Below are 13,446 nucleotides of genomic sequence, written 5' to 3' on the forward strand. Positions count from 1 at the left end.
CGGGCGTGTATGTGCCAATGTTTGGGGTCAGGTTGTCCAAGAGGTTGACTGATAACCTGTCTGTTTATACTGCAGAGATGGTGGCCATAATCCTGGCCTTGCAGTGGATTGAAGAGGTTAGGCCGGACAGGGTGGTCGTGTGTTCGGACTCTGCATCTGCCCTGGAGGGTTTGTCCGCCCCTGTGTCGTGTAGGGAGGACCTGGTTACAGAAGTACATGTAGCGGTTTATCGGCTCGATAGGATGGGTGTTAGGGTCAGGTTTTGTTGGGTACCGGGCTACCGGCACATGTGGGGGTGAGGGGAAATGAAGTGGCTGATGGATTGGCGAAACGGGCGCTTGGGATGGTGGGGGTGGAGCTAGTTGTGCCGTTTGGTAAAGGGGAGACGAAAGCCCTCATCAGAGCCGCAACTGCGGTGGAGTGGCAAAGGCAGTGGGATAGGGAGGTGAGGGTGCGGCATCTGTATGCGAGTCAAGCCTCTGTGTCCAGGTCGACGGTGGGGGGGCTGGATAGGAGGAGAGAGGTTGTGTGGGCCAGATTGCGGTTGGGGCACTCGGGGGTCAATTCCTCGTTATTTAGGGTGGGGAGGCATGAGACCGGGGGTTGTCCTTTTTGTGGGGAGCTGGAAACAGTTGAACATGTGCTGCTTCATTGTGCTTGGTATGAGAGGGAGAGGGGGGTCTTGTGGGGTCGGGTGAGGGAGAGGGGGGGGGTGCAGATTTTACATTGGGTGGATTGTTGAGGGATGAGGTGGGCAGTAAAGGGGTGCAGGATTTGGTTTTGGGGTTTGTGTTTTCAATTGGTTTGGGGGGTAGGATTTGAATTTTCAAGACTCTATATGGGATTACAACAGACGAAAGGTAATTCATTGTATGTAAAACAGAAATGGGAAAAGGAGGGAAACCTAAATATAACGGAAGAGGAATGGGAGGATTTATGTGAAATACAATGGAAAACATCAAGTTCACCAGTATGGAGAGAATTTTGTTGGAAATCCCTGATTAGGTTCTTTAGTACTCCAGCTCAAGGGAGTCATCATAACAAATCTTCCAACTGCTGGAGACAGTGTGGCCTCTCAGAGGCAAATCATTACCACATATTCTGGTCTTGTCCCTCGCTGATGCCTTTCTGGAGGGAGGTCCATAACATTTTTGAAAAAGTATTCCAGGGGGACATCCCATTTAAGTTGGAGAGTCTATATTTGGGCACCAGGCCATCAGAAAATGGGGATAGATATATATTTCAGATACTAAGCGCGGCTAGCAGGGAAACCATTACTAGAAAGTGGTTAAGAACAGAAATTCCTACAGTGGATGATTGGATTGATATTATTTATGATATTTTTAAGATGGAAAGAATTACTTTTTCTTTTAGGTTGCAACAGGATAAGTTTCGGAAGAAATGGGAAAGATGGATAATGTACATTACACCGTTACGATCTTCATTTGTTTAAGGTGTATAGAAATGTCCATTCGGGTTAATTGTTAAGTGAACCTTGTGTAAAGGGAGTTGAGTGTCAGGAAGATGCACCCCAACAGATTATTTTGTTATTTGTTTGCTTTATGGTAGATACAGATTTATTGGAGATGCACCCTAACATATAATTTTGTTATCTGTTATTTTTGGTTATTGTTTTTGTTTGTCTAGAAAAAAAAGAATTATAGGATGCTATTGACTGTATGGGTCCTCATGTGCGTACTTCTTGTACTTCTGCACTTTAACTCAGAATTATTAACAATTGATGCAATTTGTACTACAGAAGGCAGAGATAAATGAAGGAGAAGTCAAGATATTGTTTGTATGGACCATGGAGAAAATCAATAAAAAGAGAATTAAAAAAAAAAAAAAAAAAAAAAAATGATTTGAATTTAATTTCATTTATTTTGTTTGTGTTTAGGTTTGAGTTTTATTTCTATTAGGTTTGTATGGGTGGTGATGTTAGTGTTGGGTATTTTGTTTTGTTTGTTCTGGGTTTGTTGGTTTTTCTTTATTGTTTTCTTTTCTTTGCCGGGTTCTTGCCTTATCCGCTCCAGTTACTGGGTTGTACAGTAGGTGGCGGTATGCACCTTTCTGTGGTTGCGACCCGCCATTAACTCCAAAGAAGAAGAAGAAGTAGAATTCAACATCAACCAATGATTAGCGAGTGGTGAGCATCCGCTCAGCCAACCACAGCCTCTGGTGTAGTTAAAGGTTTTAAAAAGAGGGACGTTTGAAATCAAACAGCGTCCAGGAAGCTCAGTACATCCGCAGCGACAAGCTAGCTCGTGCTTTGCTGGGAAATAACCAATTAACCGCCTAGGTTTTAATTCTTGACACGCTTTTATGCTTACTTTAGTATGCAAAACAGTTCGATACCAATATTTTGTTTGACTGGAAGAACAACCCAGCTGTACAGCCTCGCTAGTGAGTTGGCTAGCTAGCATTAGTTAGTTAGCCGACTTAGCGTTAGCTGTTTTGTTAGCATTCTGATTCCATCTGTCCTTGTCATCTGAGCTCGTTTTTCAAGTGGAGGCCGGAGAGCGGTTGTAGCCCGTTACTGTGCAATAATAGTTTGGGTACGTTAACAACTTGGCTAACATATCAAACGAATGTTATGGCTAACCTAGCGCTATCTTTTTCACTTTGTGTATGCGTGTGTGTGGACTGGGGGGCGAGTCTTGTGGTCTGCAACATGACTGATCGGCATCTTGGTCACATCATCTTTGCTAACTAGCTAACTTCTTTCTGTTTCCTCAGAGTATGGATGCTGTCAGAGTCGAGGTGACAAAGGACATTCAACCACAAAGGCATGAAGTGAAGGTAATTATTGGTTTTGCCTACTCTTTGGCCGTCTGAAATATTAAATGACGTGGTATGTGCTCCTTGCTGTTTGACCAGGGTTCAAGTTTTTTTTTTATTAGTCAGAACTAAATACAGATACTTTATAATGAAATGCTTGTTTCTTCTGTTTAGTTTGAAGTCTTGAGATGAATCCTAAACAATCTTTTCAGATGTATTCCCATGGTGATGTCACAGGGGGACACAAGCAATTAGCCCCTTTCGGGACTGTGATGCACGCCAACATGGTTGGATGAGTGAATGTTGGTGTGCATCAGTCCCGAAATTGGCTGAATGAATGAATGAGAACTTTATTTAACAGATTGCAGAATGGGTACAATACAGTACGGCTCAATACATACAATTGTTAAGGGGATGCAGACCTGAGAAAGACGTTTGTCTTGTTTCCATCAGGGTCCCCCATTTTCAATTCATATAGACATTTATGACATACACAACATGCATGACATTTATGGCATAGGGACATATAGGTATTTAGTACTACTGATACATTTGTGACATAAACGGTATTCAAATATACAGTACTGTTACCCCTAGATCCTGACAGAGTATATACATAGGATGGGGAGGGGACTGTACATTAGGAGGGGGTGGGTGGGAGAGAAATATACATACGGCGGGGAGGGAATATATACATGCGGTGGGGATGAGACTGTCTATTAGGAGGTGGTGGGGGTTTTGGGCATTTACGGTGGCCAGTTTCGAATTGCAGCCTCCCGTAGGTGCTCTTTAAGAGTGGTTTTGAATGTGGCCAGGGATTCACATTCCTTTACAGCTTTGGGTAGGGCGTTCCACATTGTTGTGGCATAATTGCGAAACGTGTTTAGTCCCTTGTTTGAGCCGAATCTGGGTTTAACATGATTTGTTGAGCTTCCTCTGGTGTAGTGGTTGTGGTATTCACCGACCTTTGGGAAGTATTTTGACATGTACATGGGCACCCCGGTCGTATAGTGTATCTTGTAGACCAGGCCCATTGCAAGTTGCTGTACTCTGTCGTCTACTCTAAGCCATCCTAGGTTGTCAAAGTGGGCAGGGGTGAGGTGGGTTCTGGGGTTCAGGTCAAGTAGTAGTCTGACCAGTTTGTTTTGTGATGTTTGTAATTTTGTTTTAAGCGCCTTTGAGGTGCTTTGGTACCATGAGGTGCATGCATAGTCATAGTACCCTTGAATGAGTGCTCCTGCCAGAGTCTTCAGGGTATTCTTGTTTACCAGAGAGGAGATCCGGTACAAGAATCTAGTTTGTTGGTTGACTTTTTTTATTACATTGGATGCCATTTTGTCACAGGAAAGATTTGCCTCTAGGATGGAACCCAGGTAGGTAATTTCGTCTTTCCTTGTGACAATATTGTCACCCACTGTAACTGAGAAGCCGTCGGTCTTGCTGAGTTTGTTATTTGAACCGAAGAGAATGGACTCTGTTTTTGCCCATGTGTAATGATGGTTTGTTATCAGCGAGCCATATGCAGATTTTGCCTAGTTCCGAGCTGAGGGTTTTTTCAACCTGTAACTTGTTCTTGTCAGAGACCAGCAGGGCTGAGTCGTCCGCAAACAGGAACAAGTTGCAGTCACAGGCTGACGACATGTCATTTGCATAAATTAGGAAGAGTAGCCGACGGTCCTAGTATGCTTCCTTGTGGAACACCACAGCTCACTGTGAGGGGGGGGGGATAGAGTACCGTTTACCTCTACCATCTGTTCTCTCCCCTCCAGGTAGGATTGCATCCAGCTCACTGATAAGCTATCAAAACCAATTGCTTTTAGCTTGTCCATTAGAATGGAGTGATTGACAGTGTCGAAGGCCTTTTGTAGGTCCAGCATGACCATGCCGCAGTATTTGCCCACATCCACCTCTTGTTTGATGTGGTCGTTCAAATAGAGGAGGCATGTGTGTCAGTGGAGTGGGACGTTCTGAAGCCAGATTGGAATTCGTAGATTTTTTTTCCGCCAGGTACTTTTCGACCTGTTCGTAGACTATTTTCTCCATGACTTTCGAGATGGAGGTAAGAATAGAAACGTGGCGGTAGTTGCCTGGGTCTAATTTGCTGCCCTTTTTGTGCAGAGGGGTCACTCTCGCAATTTTGAAGTCCTTGCGGACGTGCCCCTGTTTTATAGAGGTTTATTATGTGTGTGATGACTGGGGTGATGGCGGCTGCTGTGTCTCTGAGGAATTTGGAGGGGATGTTGTCATGGCCAGTGGCCTTGTTAGGTTGGAGGGCGCTAAATTTTTTGAGTACCTCATCGGTTGTTACCATTTCAAGTTTGAAGTCGTCTTGTGGACCCCTAGGTTTTTGTAGTATGCTACTATGTGTTCTACCCCATAATGCCCTGAGTGGGAGGGTAGTTTGTTTACCAGTGTTGTGGCTATGTTTGTGAAGAAGATGTTTAAGTAATTGGCTACATCCAGCTTGTCTGTGATGAGCGTGTTGTCCGTCTTTATGTTTATGTTTGAGAATCTGGTTTTAAGTTTTTTACTGCAGCCTAGTTGATTATTGAGTAATTTCCAAAGTTTGTGGGGTTTGTTTTTGTTTTCCTCAGTTTTGTCGTTGATGAAATTTCTTTTTGCGGTTCTGATCATGGTGTTTACGTCATTTCTTAGTCTGTTTCTTTGAATTTTTAGTTCAACCACCGTACCACGTGGGCTTGGAGTTCACTGTTTGAGCTTTTGGAAAGCTTTGTCTGACTTTTATGAAGTTCAGAGCATTTTGTCTCTGGTTTTCATAGCGGCCAGTATTTCAGTGTGCATCCATGGCTCAGCGCGATTTTTAACCCTGGTGGTTCTTATGGGTGCCATGTTGTTGAGTATTGCTGTGAATTTGGTTTTGAATCCAAGCCATGTTTCTTCAACCTGTGTACCACTGAGTTCATCTGACCAGTCCAAGCTCCCCAGTTCTAGGTTAAAGGCCTCTAGAGTAAGTTTTGAGGTCTCTAGATGTGACTGTTTTGTGACAGCCGGCCTTCTAACAAGCTATGAATTGGCCTCGATTAATCAATTAGCTGTGCTTTTTGGTGCCAGGAAGAACGCTGCTTACCTAATGTACTAGCCCCTTTCGTGACAGTGATGCACAGAGTGAATACACCGTCCCTTATACGATCATAGGAAAATCTCACAATTAACTCTGAAGAACTGGTCCTCAGCAAAACGCTTGACGTACAAGTATTTATAGAAGTATTCACTCGGTGCATCACTGTCCCGGTGCTACTAATGTACTTCCTGTTTGGGTATAGTGTACCCAGACAGGGAAGGAAATAAAAAGGCAGATAATTTAACAAATGTGTTAAAACAGATTTCAAGGAAGTTGTATACAATTGTAAGAATGTGTTTGGCTGGCAGTTAAAGTCTTGTCTAAAGAAATGTGTTCACTGCCACCATCTTGATGACTGGGTCTAACTAACTAAATCAAACCCCTATCGGTATCTGAGAATCGTTCATGCAAATCATTGTGATTTCTGTTGTGATAGAAGAATGCCTTCCAGCTTCTATGTTGGCATCGCCGCATCGTCGAGTGGATCTGCTGCAGTCATTGGTTTACCATGGCAAACACTCAAACAATTCCCAGCGTTTAGCATTTACTGATTAATTTAACATTTCTTCAAAGCCATACATTTAAAACATGAAATCATCATGTTTTATCTCTATTTAAAACTAAATTACTTTTACTCAACATAAATCACATTTATTAAATAATATATTCAATTAGATTATTTTCTCTATGTAATTTTGTGCCAGAGTTAGCTAATGAGCTAGTTTTCATCTGTAGTCCCTGCATAACATGCATGTATTTTGGTGTCGGAGGAAACTAGACTAGGCTTGTGCCGATGGACGATGACTTTGTTTTATCAATGGCGTTCAGAGCGATCGCCAATTGCACAATATCATGGCGGTTTATTTTAGGTAATTTCAGCCCAAACAACTGACTGGTGTTTAAGCAGACCTGTGCCGTTAAGTAGGCTTTGTGTTCACCGTGATGTGATTCAAAACTGATATTAATTAATATTCGGGTGTCTTGCTCTGAGTGAGTTCATCCAAACTGATCAAATCATATGGGCACAAACTCGCTATAGGTGTTAAATCTATTATCAATAAAAGGTTGTCTGTCATCTTATTAATAGTGAGAACTAATTTTGTCAGATCAACATAAAATAACATAATATCTTGACTTGTTCATTTCAATTAGATAAAACACTAGAGCGTTTATAATGTCATAAAGCATATAGACCTATTCTATTTTGATTAGGTTAGGCCATTTTAGAGTTTCATTTCACAGGTTGCTCTAATTTTATTGCTCTTTTTGCTCTAATTGTATTGCTCTCTCACTCACCTCCTCCAGCCCAAGTCTCTTGCCGTTGCAAAGATCACAAGCTACAATAAAGTAGTTGGCCCATTATTGGCTACTAAAAAAGACAGTGGTTGTCGGATACGAGCAGACGCAAGCGGTCCCTCCACAAAACCACAACACAGACATTGCTGACATTTTCAAGTGTCTGTATGACCAAAAAAATGCAAGCGGTGGAAGAACCTAATCCTGGAGCTGCTTGTGGCCGAGTGAAGTTGGCAAAGTTTGTTTCATATTAGCAAGCTGCAGCTCAAACGGTGAGGAATGACGTTAGCAGACTGATCAGTCTCCTCATTAGGACCTCTGGTACTGTAACGTTAGTTGACAGTGACCAGTCTCCTCATTAGACGGTCTCTGGTAACGTTAGCTGTCTGTCAAACATGAAGAAATCAATGCTGCTATACAACTAGGGTCAAGCTATTTCCAAAAACGTTTTATATGTTCAGTAAAATTTCACTAATATCCAGTCAACATCTTTTTCATGAATTTAATCAAAGTGTGGTTACATTGTATTTCCTCAGCCCAGCAGTCATGTGCCAAACCGAGTTCCCGTGTCCCACTCGCAGACCACTCTGAAGCCGGTAGTGACCCCCATCCCGGCACACCGCGTCCTGGGCGTATCGAATGGACCTCTGCGTATCCCGCGACCGGTGAGCCATCAGAAGCCTGTGTCCCATGTCTCTGCTGTTATCAAGACCACGTCTACTGGCAATCAGAATGTGAACCCCGCTACCACTCCGAATGTAACCCCTTTGACGCGACCCAAGCCCACTGCCCCGAGTCAAACAAAGAGCGGCGTGAGCAAGGTGAACCCAGAGTCCACCAAACCGGCAACGGACAAAGTTAAGGCGGAGCCATCCAAACAGGAGAAGCCACAAGGTGAGCGTTAACCTGGTTATTATTGGACAATCTTGTGTATGTTTGGTCACTAGCAGGGCTCCATGCTAACCTTTTTCCCAAGGAGCACATGTGCTCCTAAATGAGAAAATGTAGGAGCACGCAAAGAAATTTAGGAGCACAGTGAAAATATTTCAAGTAATTTTTTTTTTTTTTTCAAAAATAAATGTATATTTATTTGTACTGTGCGTGCATGTGCAAATGGGAACGGGACACACATCTGTGCAATAGCACATACCACCAAAGTCACCGGCCCACTGTGTGTATCTGCGTGTGCAAACGGGAATGAGACACAGACATTTGAACTGTATTAAGTGATTAATGCCTACTGTGGCAAGTTGTAGCCAACAACTAGGCCTAATAAAAGGCAGTGACATTGAACTACTGCTACAAAAGTAACAGTCACTTAACTTTAGCTTTTGCCCCTTTTATGCATACAATGCCTATGTTTTGGCTAGTGTTGCTCTTCTAGAAAAATAATCCTTTCAGGGTTGCCTATTGAAATACTAGTCTGTACACCTCCAGTACAGAAACATTGTTTATGAGTTTGCGTGTCAGGTAGACCATTGATTGACAGTCGATTCTGCCAATTACGTCACACCGCTTCCACCCACCTCTGCTGTTGATAACGCTAGCCAAGTTAGCACACACACATACTAGGGCTGAACGATTAATCGATTTTAAATAGAAATCGCGATTTGGAATGATGCAATGAGCAAATTGCAATTTTTTTTTTTTTACATTTCTTAATTTATTTAACCAGGAAGTTTGGGAGAGGGGGGTAAGGGGTTTTAGATTGTGTTGTGAAGTTTAGACTTCAGAGAGGGAGAGTAAAGTACAGAAAAAAAGGTACCGGTATCGATTCCCAGGTAAAAAGAAACGTTTTCAGGCTCGGTGTCCTGAAAAGACTCACCGCGTAGGCCAGATGCAAGCCGCATTTTACAATAAACCTCTGTGGGGCTGCTTAAAATGTGTTTTTTTTATTATAATCGCAAATGTATTCTCGATCGCAATATCTGTCAGAAAAATCGCAATAGATTATTTCCCAAAATCGTGCAGCCCTAACGCATACACACACGCACAGTGGGCCAGTGACTTTGGTGTAGGGGTGTAACAATGCATCGATCCTAAGGGGAAGATTCAACCGCATCGATTTCAAAATGTTAAAATCGATAATCGCAATTTTAATGTGTACACAGTAGGGATGTCCCGATGATTTTTTTTTGCTCCCAATCATGTGATTTTGAGTATATACCGATACCGATCTTTCCCGATCCGATCAAAAAAAAATATTTTTTATCCCCATTTCTCACATTACGTATCCAGGTGAAAAGTTAACTTCATTCAAGCGAGGCATTGCAATCCTTGACATAAATCATTTGATGTATAATTAAATCAAAGGAAATGCGTTTATTGGTTTGTTTTGGCAAATTTCTTCTGCTCTGTGACTATAAATAAATTAATGGTGATATGCAATTTAAAACTAAAACTAAGGCCTCAGTATGAGTTTAAGACGTGAACATGGTCATGTTTGTTGGAAAAAAATAAAATAAAATTCAAATACATTTTTTTTGCCTGTTCTGAACTTTGGAAAATCACGTGATCGGATCGGGACATCCCTGGTACAGTGTTATGTTGTTATGTCCGTTACAGCCAACACAACGACATACGCTACTGCATCAACGTTATGATTAACAAAGCACGGCATTTGTTTTGTTGCATTAACGTTATATTGCTATCGATGAATCTAAGTGTTCTAAAATCTATTGCTATTGGTAAGACTAGAATAAGTTATATTAACTTAATGTTATTGTCTTGGGGAAAGTCTCTCATAGCGCAATAGCGGACTTTCCGGAAGTAAAAAACGCAAATGAAAGCTTCCGATTGGTCATTTGCTTTCTTTCCCTTGAAAACGGTACACGTCACTGACTACTGTGATTGGACCGTTGGCTTGAGTGCGATGTGGGACTTGTAGTTTTTGAACGATTCGCAGCCGAGAGAAAAAAGCACGACTTGAGGTTGTAATCTTCACTCGCACACTGTGCGAGTAATAAATTTTTCCGGTTCGCACACACGTATTCTTAGGGGCAAATGAGAGTAAAATGGTCGCACTGTAGAGCCCTGACTAAGAGTGATCACCATTTTTCTCTCTCTCAGGAAAACCTGTCAAGAATGAACCCAGCACTACATCTTCCGAAAAGTAAGTAGAAAATAGAAATATGTTTTTTATATGAAATCCGCCTTCACGGAATCGTGGACGGAATCATGGAATTGACCAATAAAAATGCAATCTACTGCAAAACGTGGAATATTGCAGAATTTGGCCTAATCTGGACTGAAATTCTGTTTTTGGGTGGAACGTTTGGTCCAAAGCAAACATGACTGGGGAGGCGGGGACGCTAGAGCGGGTTACACACAACACGCAGCAGTGCTCAAGCGTCTGGCTGCTTTGATGTTAACATCGAGCTCCAGTAGCTCACCGCGTACCTCGAACGCTATTTCGGCGTCGGGGACAACCGTGCGCGTCACGGATCTGGGGTAGCGAGTTCGACTCCCGGACAAGCCGTACATTCTCAGAGTGTCTTTCCCCCCATCTATACCCCCATTCAACCTGTTTCTGTCGGTCATACTTGACCAGGAAAAAGCGATAAACGCGAAAAGAACCAGCTGACTGGTCAAAGTTAAAAAATAAAAAATTCCGCAATAAGCCCTCAATTCAGAGCAGAACAGTGTCCTAATTACTTGTATGCCTCCGGTGATGAGGTGTTTTGCAAATTCTGTCAACGTTCTGTGGACTGGACCCGCAAAAACACGTGCGACACTATTGTGATTAAATGGCTATGTAACATTAGGACATCGATGGCTCCTTTTCCGGGCTCTTAGCAGACTTCTTAGCTTAACATAACAGACCGACAGTAAGTTTGGGGGAACTAATGGGATAACTGGGGTTGCAACAAAAGTGCAACTAGGGCTAAAAACACAATGAAATAAAATGATAATAATAATAAATAGGGGTGCACCGAATGGGAAATTCTTGGCCGATACCGAAAATAGGAAACTGTTGGCCGAATGCCGAAAATGATTAATAGAAATATATATATATATATATATAGTGTTTTTTTCCCCAGCTACCTGATTATGACAAAAGACATGATTATGGCAAAACTTAAATAATATTAATAATCACTTATGGGTCCATAAAACATTTAATCAGCACTTTTGAATGCATACATTAATTCCAGACTGACTGCTGAAAGATTGTACAATTTAAACATTTTCTCTTTGCATACAACAAAATGTGCATTAAAGTCGAGTGCATTTTCTTTTCTCTGTAGGATAACTACAACAAAGTGCATTCAGAACAAAGCCAACGTGCTTTAAAACTGCATAAAGATCTGCACACATGAGAGGGAGAATAGCTTATAGCAGACTTAATGATGTTACTGTAGTGGCTACAGTAAGCATTTTATATAAAAGTACTCTGTATTTTTGTATGACTACTAATAAAGAAACTTTAACTACTGTCATAATTCACAGCATTCTAGCCTACATGGAAGATCTGTTGTATTTACTACATCTCCCGTGACTATTAGCGGGGGATGACGTAGCTTTAAGAGACGAGAGAAGAGGACCGGAACCCTTGTTAGCTAGCCTAACGTTAATTAAAACCGCGACGGGCATATAGTAATGGTGAGGATATAAAGCATGTTAAAGACTCATTTATTGGACGCGTTGCGCACAGAGTTTACATGGAAACAGCGCGAGTCCCAAGAGGAGTTATCACAGGCTGCAGAACACAGGACTGAAGAGCGCATGTAATGACTGAAGCCGTGTTTTGATTACGTCATCACAACAACACGTTGGGTAGGTTACGAACGTCCCTGTTCTTTGACATTCGGTGATATATTTTCGGTGCTAAAACCCGGCCGAAAGAGCCTTTTTGACCATTTTCGGCCGATAATTATCGGCGGCCGAATATTCGGTGCATCCCTAATAATAAATAATATATCCTTCTTAGCAGACTTCTTGGCTTAAAGGAAAACTCCAACATTTTGGGACATTAGCTTATTTGCCATCACTTCCAGTGGTAAATGGCTGCTTTTTTTTATATAGCGCTTTTATCCAAAGCGCTTTACAATTTGTTACTCACATTTTACCCATCACTAGGGATGGGTACCTTTCACATTTGAACCGGTACCTGTGAATCGATACCGGTACCCAACGGTACCTTTTTTCCGGTACTTTAGTCTCAAGAAATGTAATTTACCTACCTCAGTCGTAAAAAAAAAATCCAAACTTCAAATAACTACAATTTCGACTTTTCGGCTTGTCATTGCTCCGACTGCTTTGTTGTTGAATCAAGTCAAATCCTAGGTAAGCATATATTGTGCGTGTGAACGTTGACATGGAAAAAAAAATTAATACGATTTTTTTTTAATTTCTTTTTAATTTTATTTTCCGGTTTCTCACTTGATTCGATACTCGGTAGTACCGACGTGTTTCGGTTCGGTACCTCAAAAGTACCGAATTCGGTACCCATCACTCACACATTCTCACACCGAAGGCGGAGGCAACCATGCAAGGTGCCAACCTGCTCATCGGGAGCAATTAGGAGTTAAGTGTCTTGCTCAAGGACACATCGACACGGTGCCCGGGAGGAGCGGGAATCGAACCGGGAACCTCTGGATTGCCAGATGACTGCTCTACCTCCCGAGCCACTGTCGTGGAATTTGGGGGAAAAATAAAATGAATTTGGAAAATAATAAATAGGATTTCATATGGCTCTAAACATGGGCTACTGCGAGCTTCTTAAGCCCGGAGCCCTATTTTCTGAAAATCCGCCTAAAATACATAAGTGAATTGAATATTGCTCCACTTCTACAAGGTCCATTTGCATGTTCTTGGTATCTAGGGACATCTATGGACCTCAGTGAATGTATTCCCAGTGTCAGAGAAATATTGTGTCTAGACACTGTGCTAGACAAAAATAGATAAGTATAAAATAGAAGTCACGTACGTAGACAAGTGTTCAGTATGTACAATGTTCAATGCAGAGTAGTAGTAACTGAGTTACCTTACAATATACTATATAGTGCAAAGCGGAAATGGGATGAGGTACAATTTACAGTAAGGTGTAATGAGGTATGGGTTTTAGTGCAAATTCTTTACCAATAAATATAAAGTGTGTTTATGTGTTCTAAAGTGGGTGCTGCAGTGAGTTGTTTGTTTAAAGTGAGTGTGTGAGTGCATTTGATGGTTGTTGCATAGTGTTATTGTTCGTTGAGCATCCTGATGGCCTGGGGATAGAAGCTTCTTCTGAGTCTTTCTGTGCTTGCCATGAGACTCCGGTATCGCTTGCCTGACCGCAGCAGTTCAAA

General features: G+C 42.0%; 1 protein-coding gene across 1 annotated transcript in view; it reads left to right on the top strand.

The window, feature by feature from the left end:
• The first annotated feature begins 2,240 nt into the window (after positions 1 to 2,240).
• Positions 2,241 to 13,446, top strand: part of aurka (aurora kinase A) — a 37,972-nt gene continuing 26,766 nt past the window's right edge. The window contains exons 1-4 of the mRNA XM_084316116.1: positions 2,241 to 2,555; positions 2,737 to 2,799; positions 7,693 to 8,050; positions 10,226 to 10,268. Of these exons, the coding sequence (XP_084172242.1) occupies positions 2,740 to 2,799; positions 7,693 to 8,050; positions 10,226 to 10,268 (461 nt within the window). The 5' untranslated portion in view covers positions 2,241 to 2,555; positions 2,737 to 2,739. The remainder of the gene's footprint in view (positions 2,556 to 2,736; positions 2,800 to 7,692; positions 8,051 to 10,225; positions 10,269 to 13,446) is intronic.

Source organism: Notolepis coatsorum (assembly GCF_963971535.1).
Source record: "Notolepis coatsorum genome assembly, chromosome: 6".
Lineage (NCBI taxonomy): Eukaryota > Metazoa > Chordata > Actinopteri > Aulopiformes > Paralepididae > Notolepis > Notolepis coatsorum.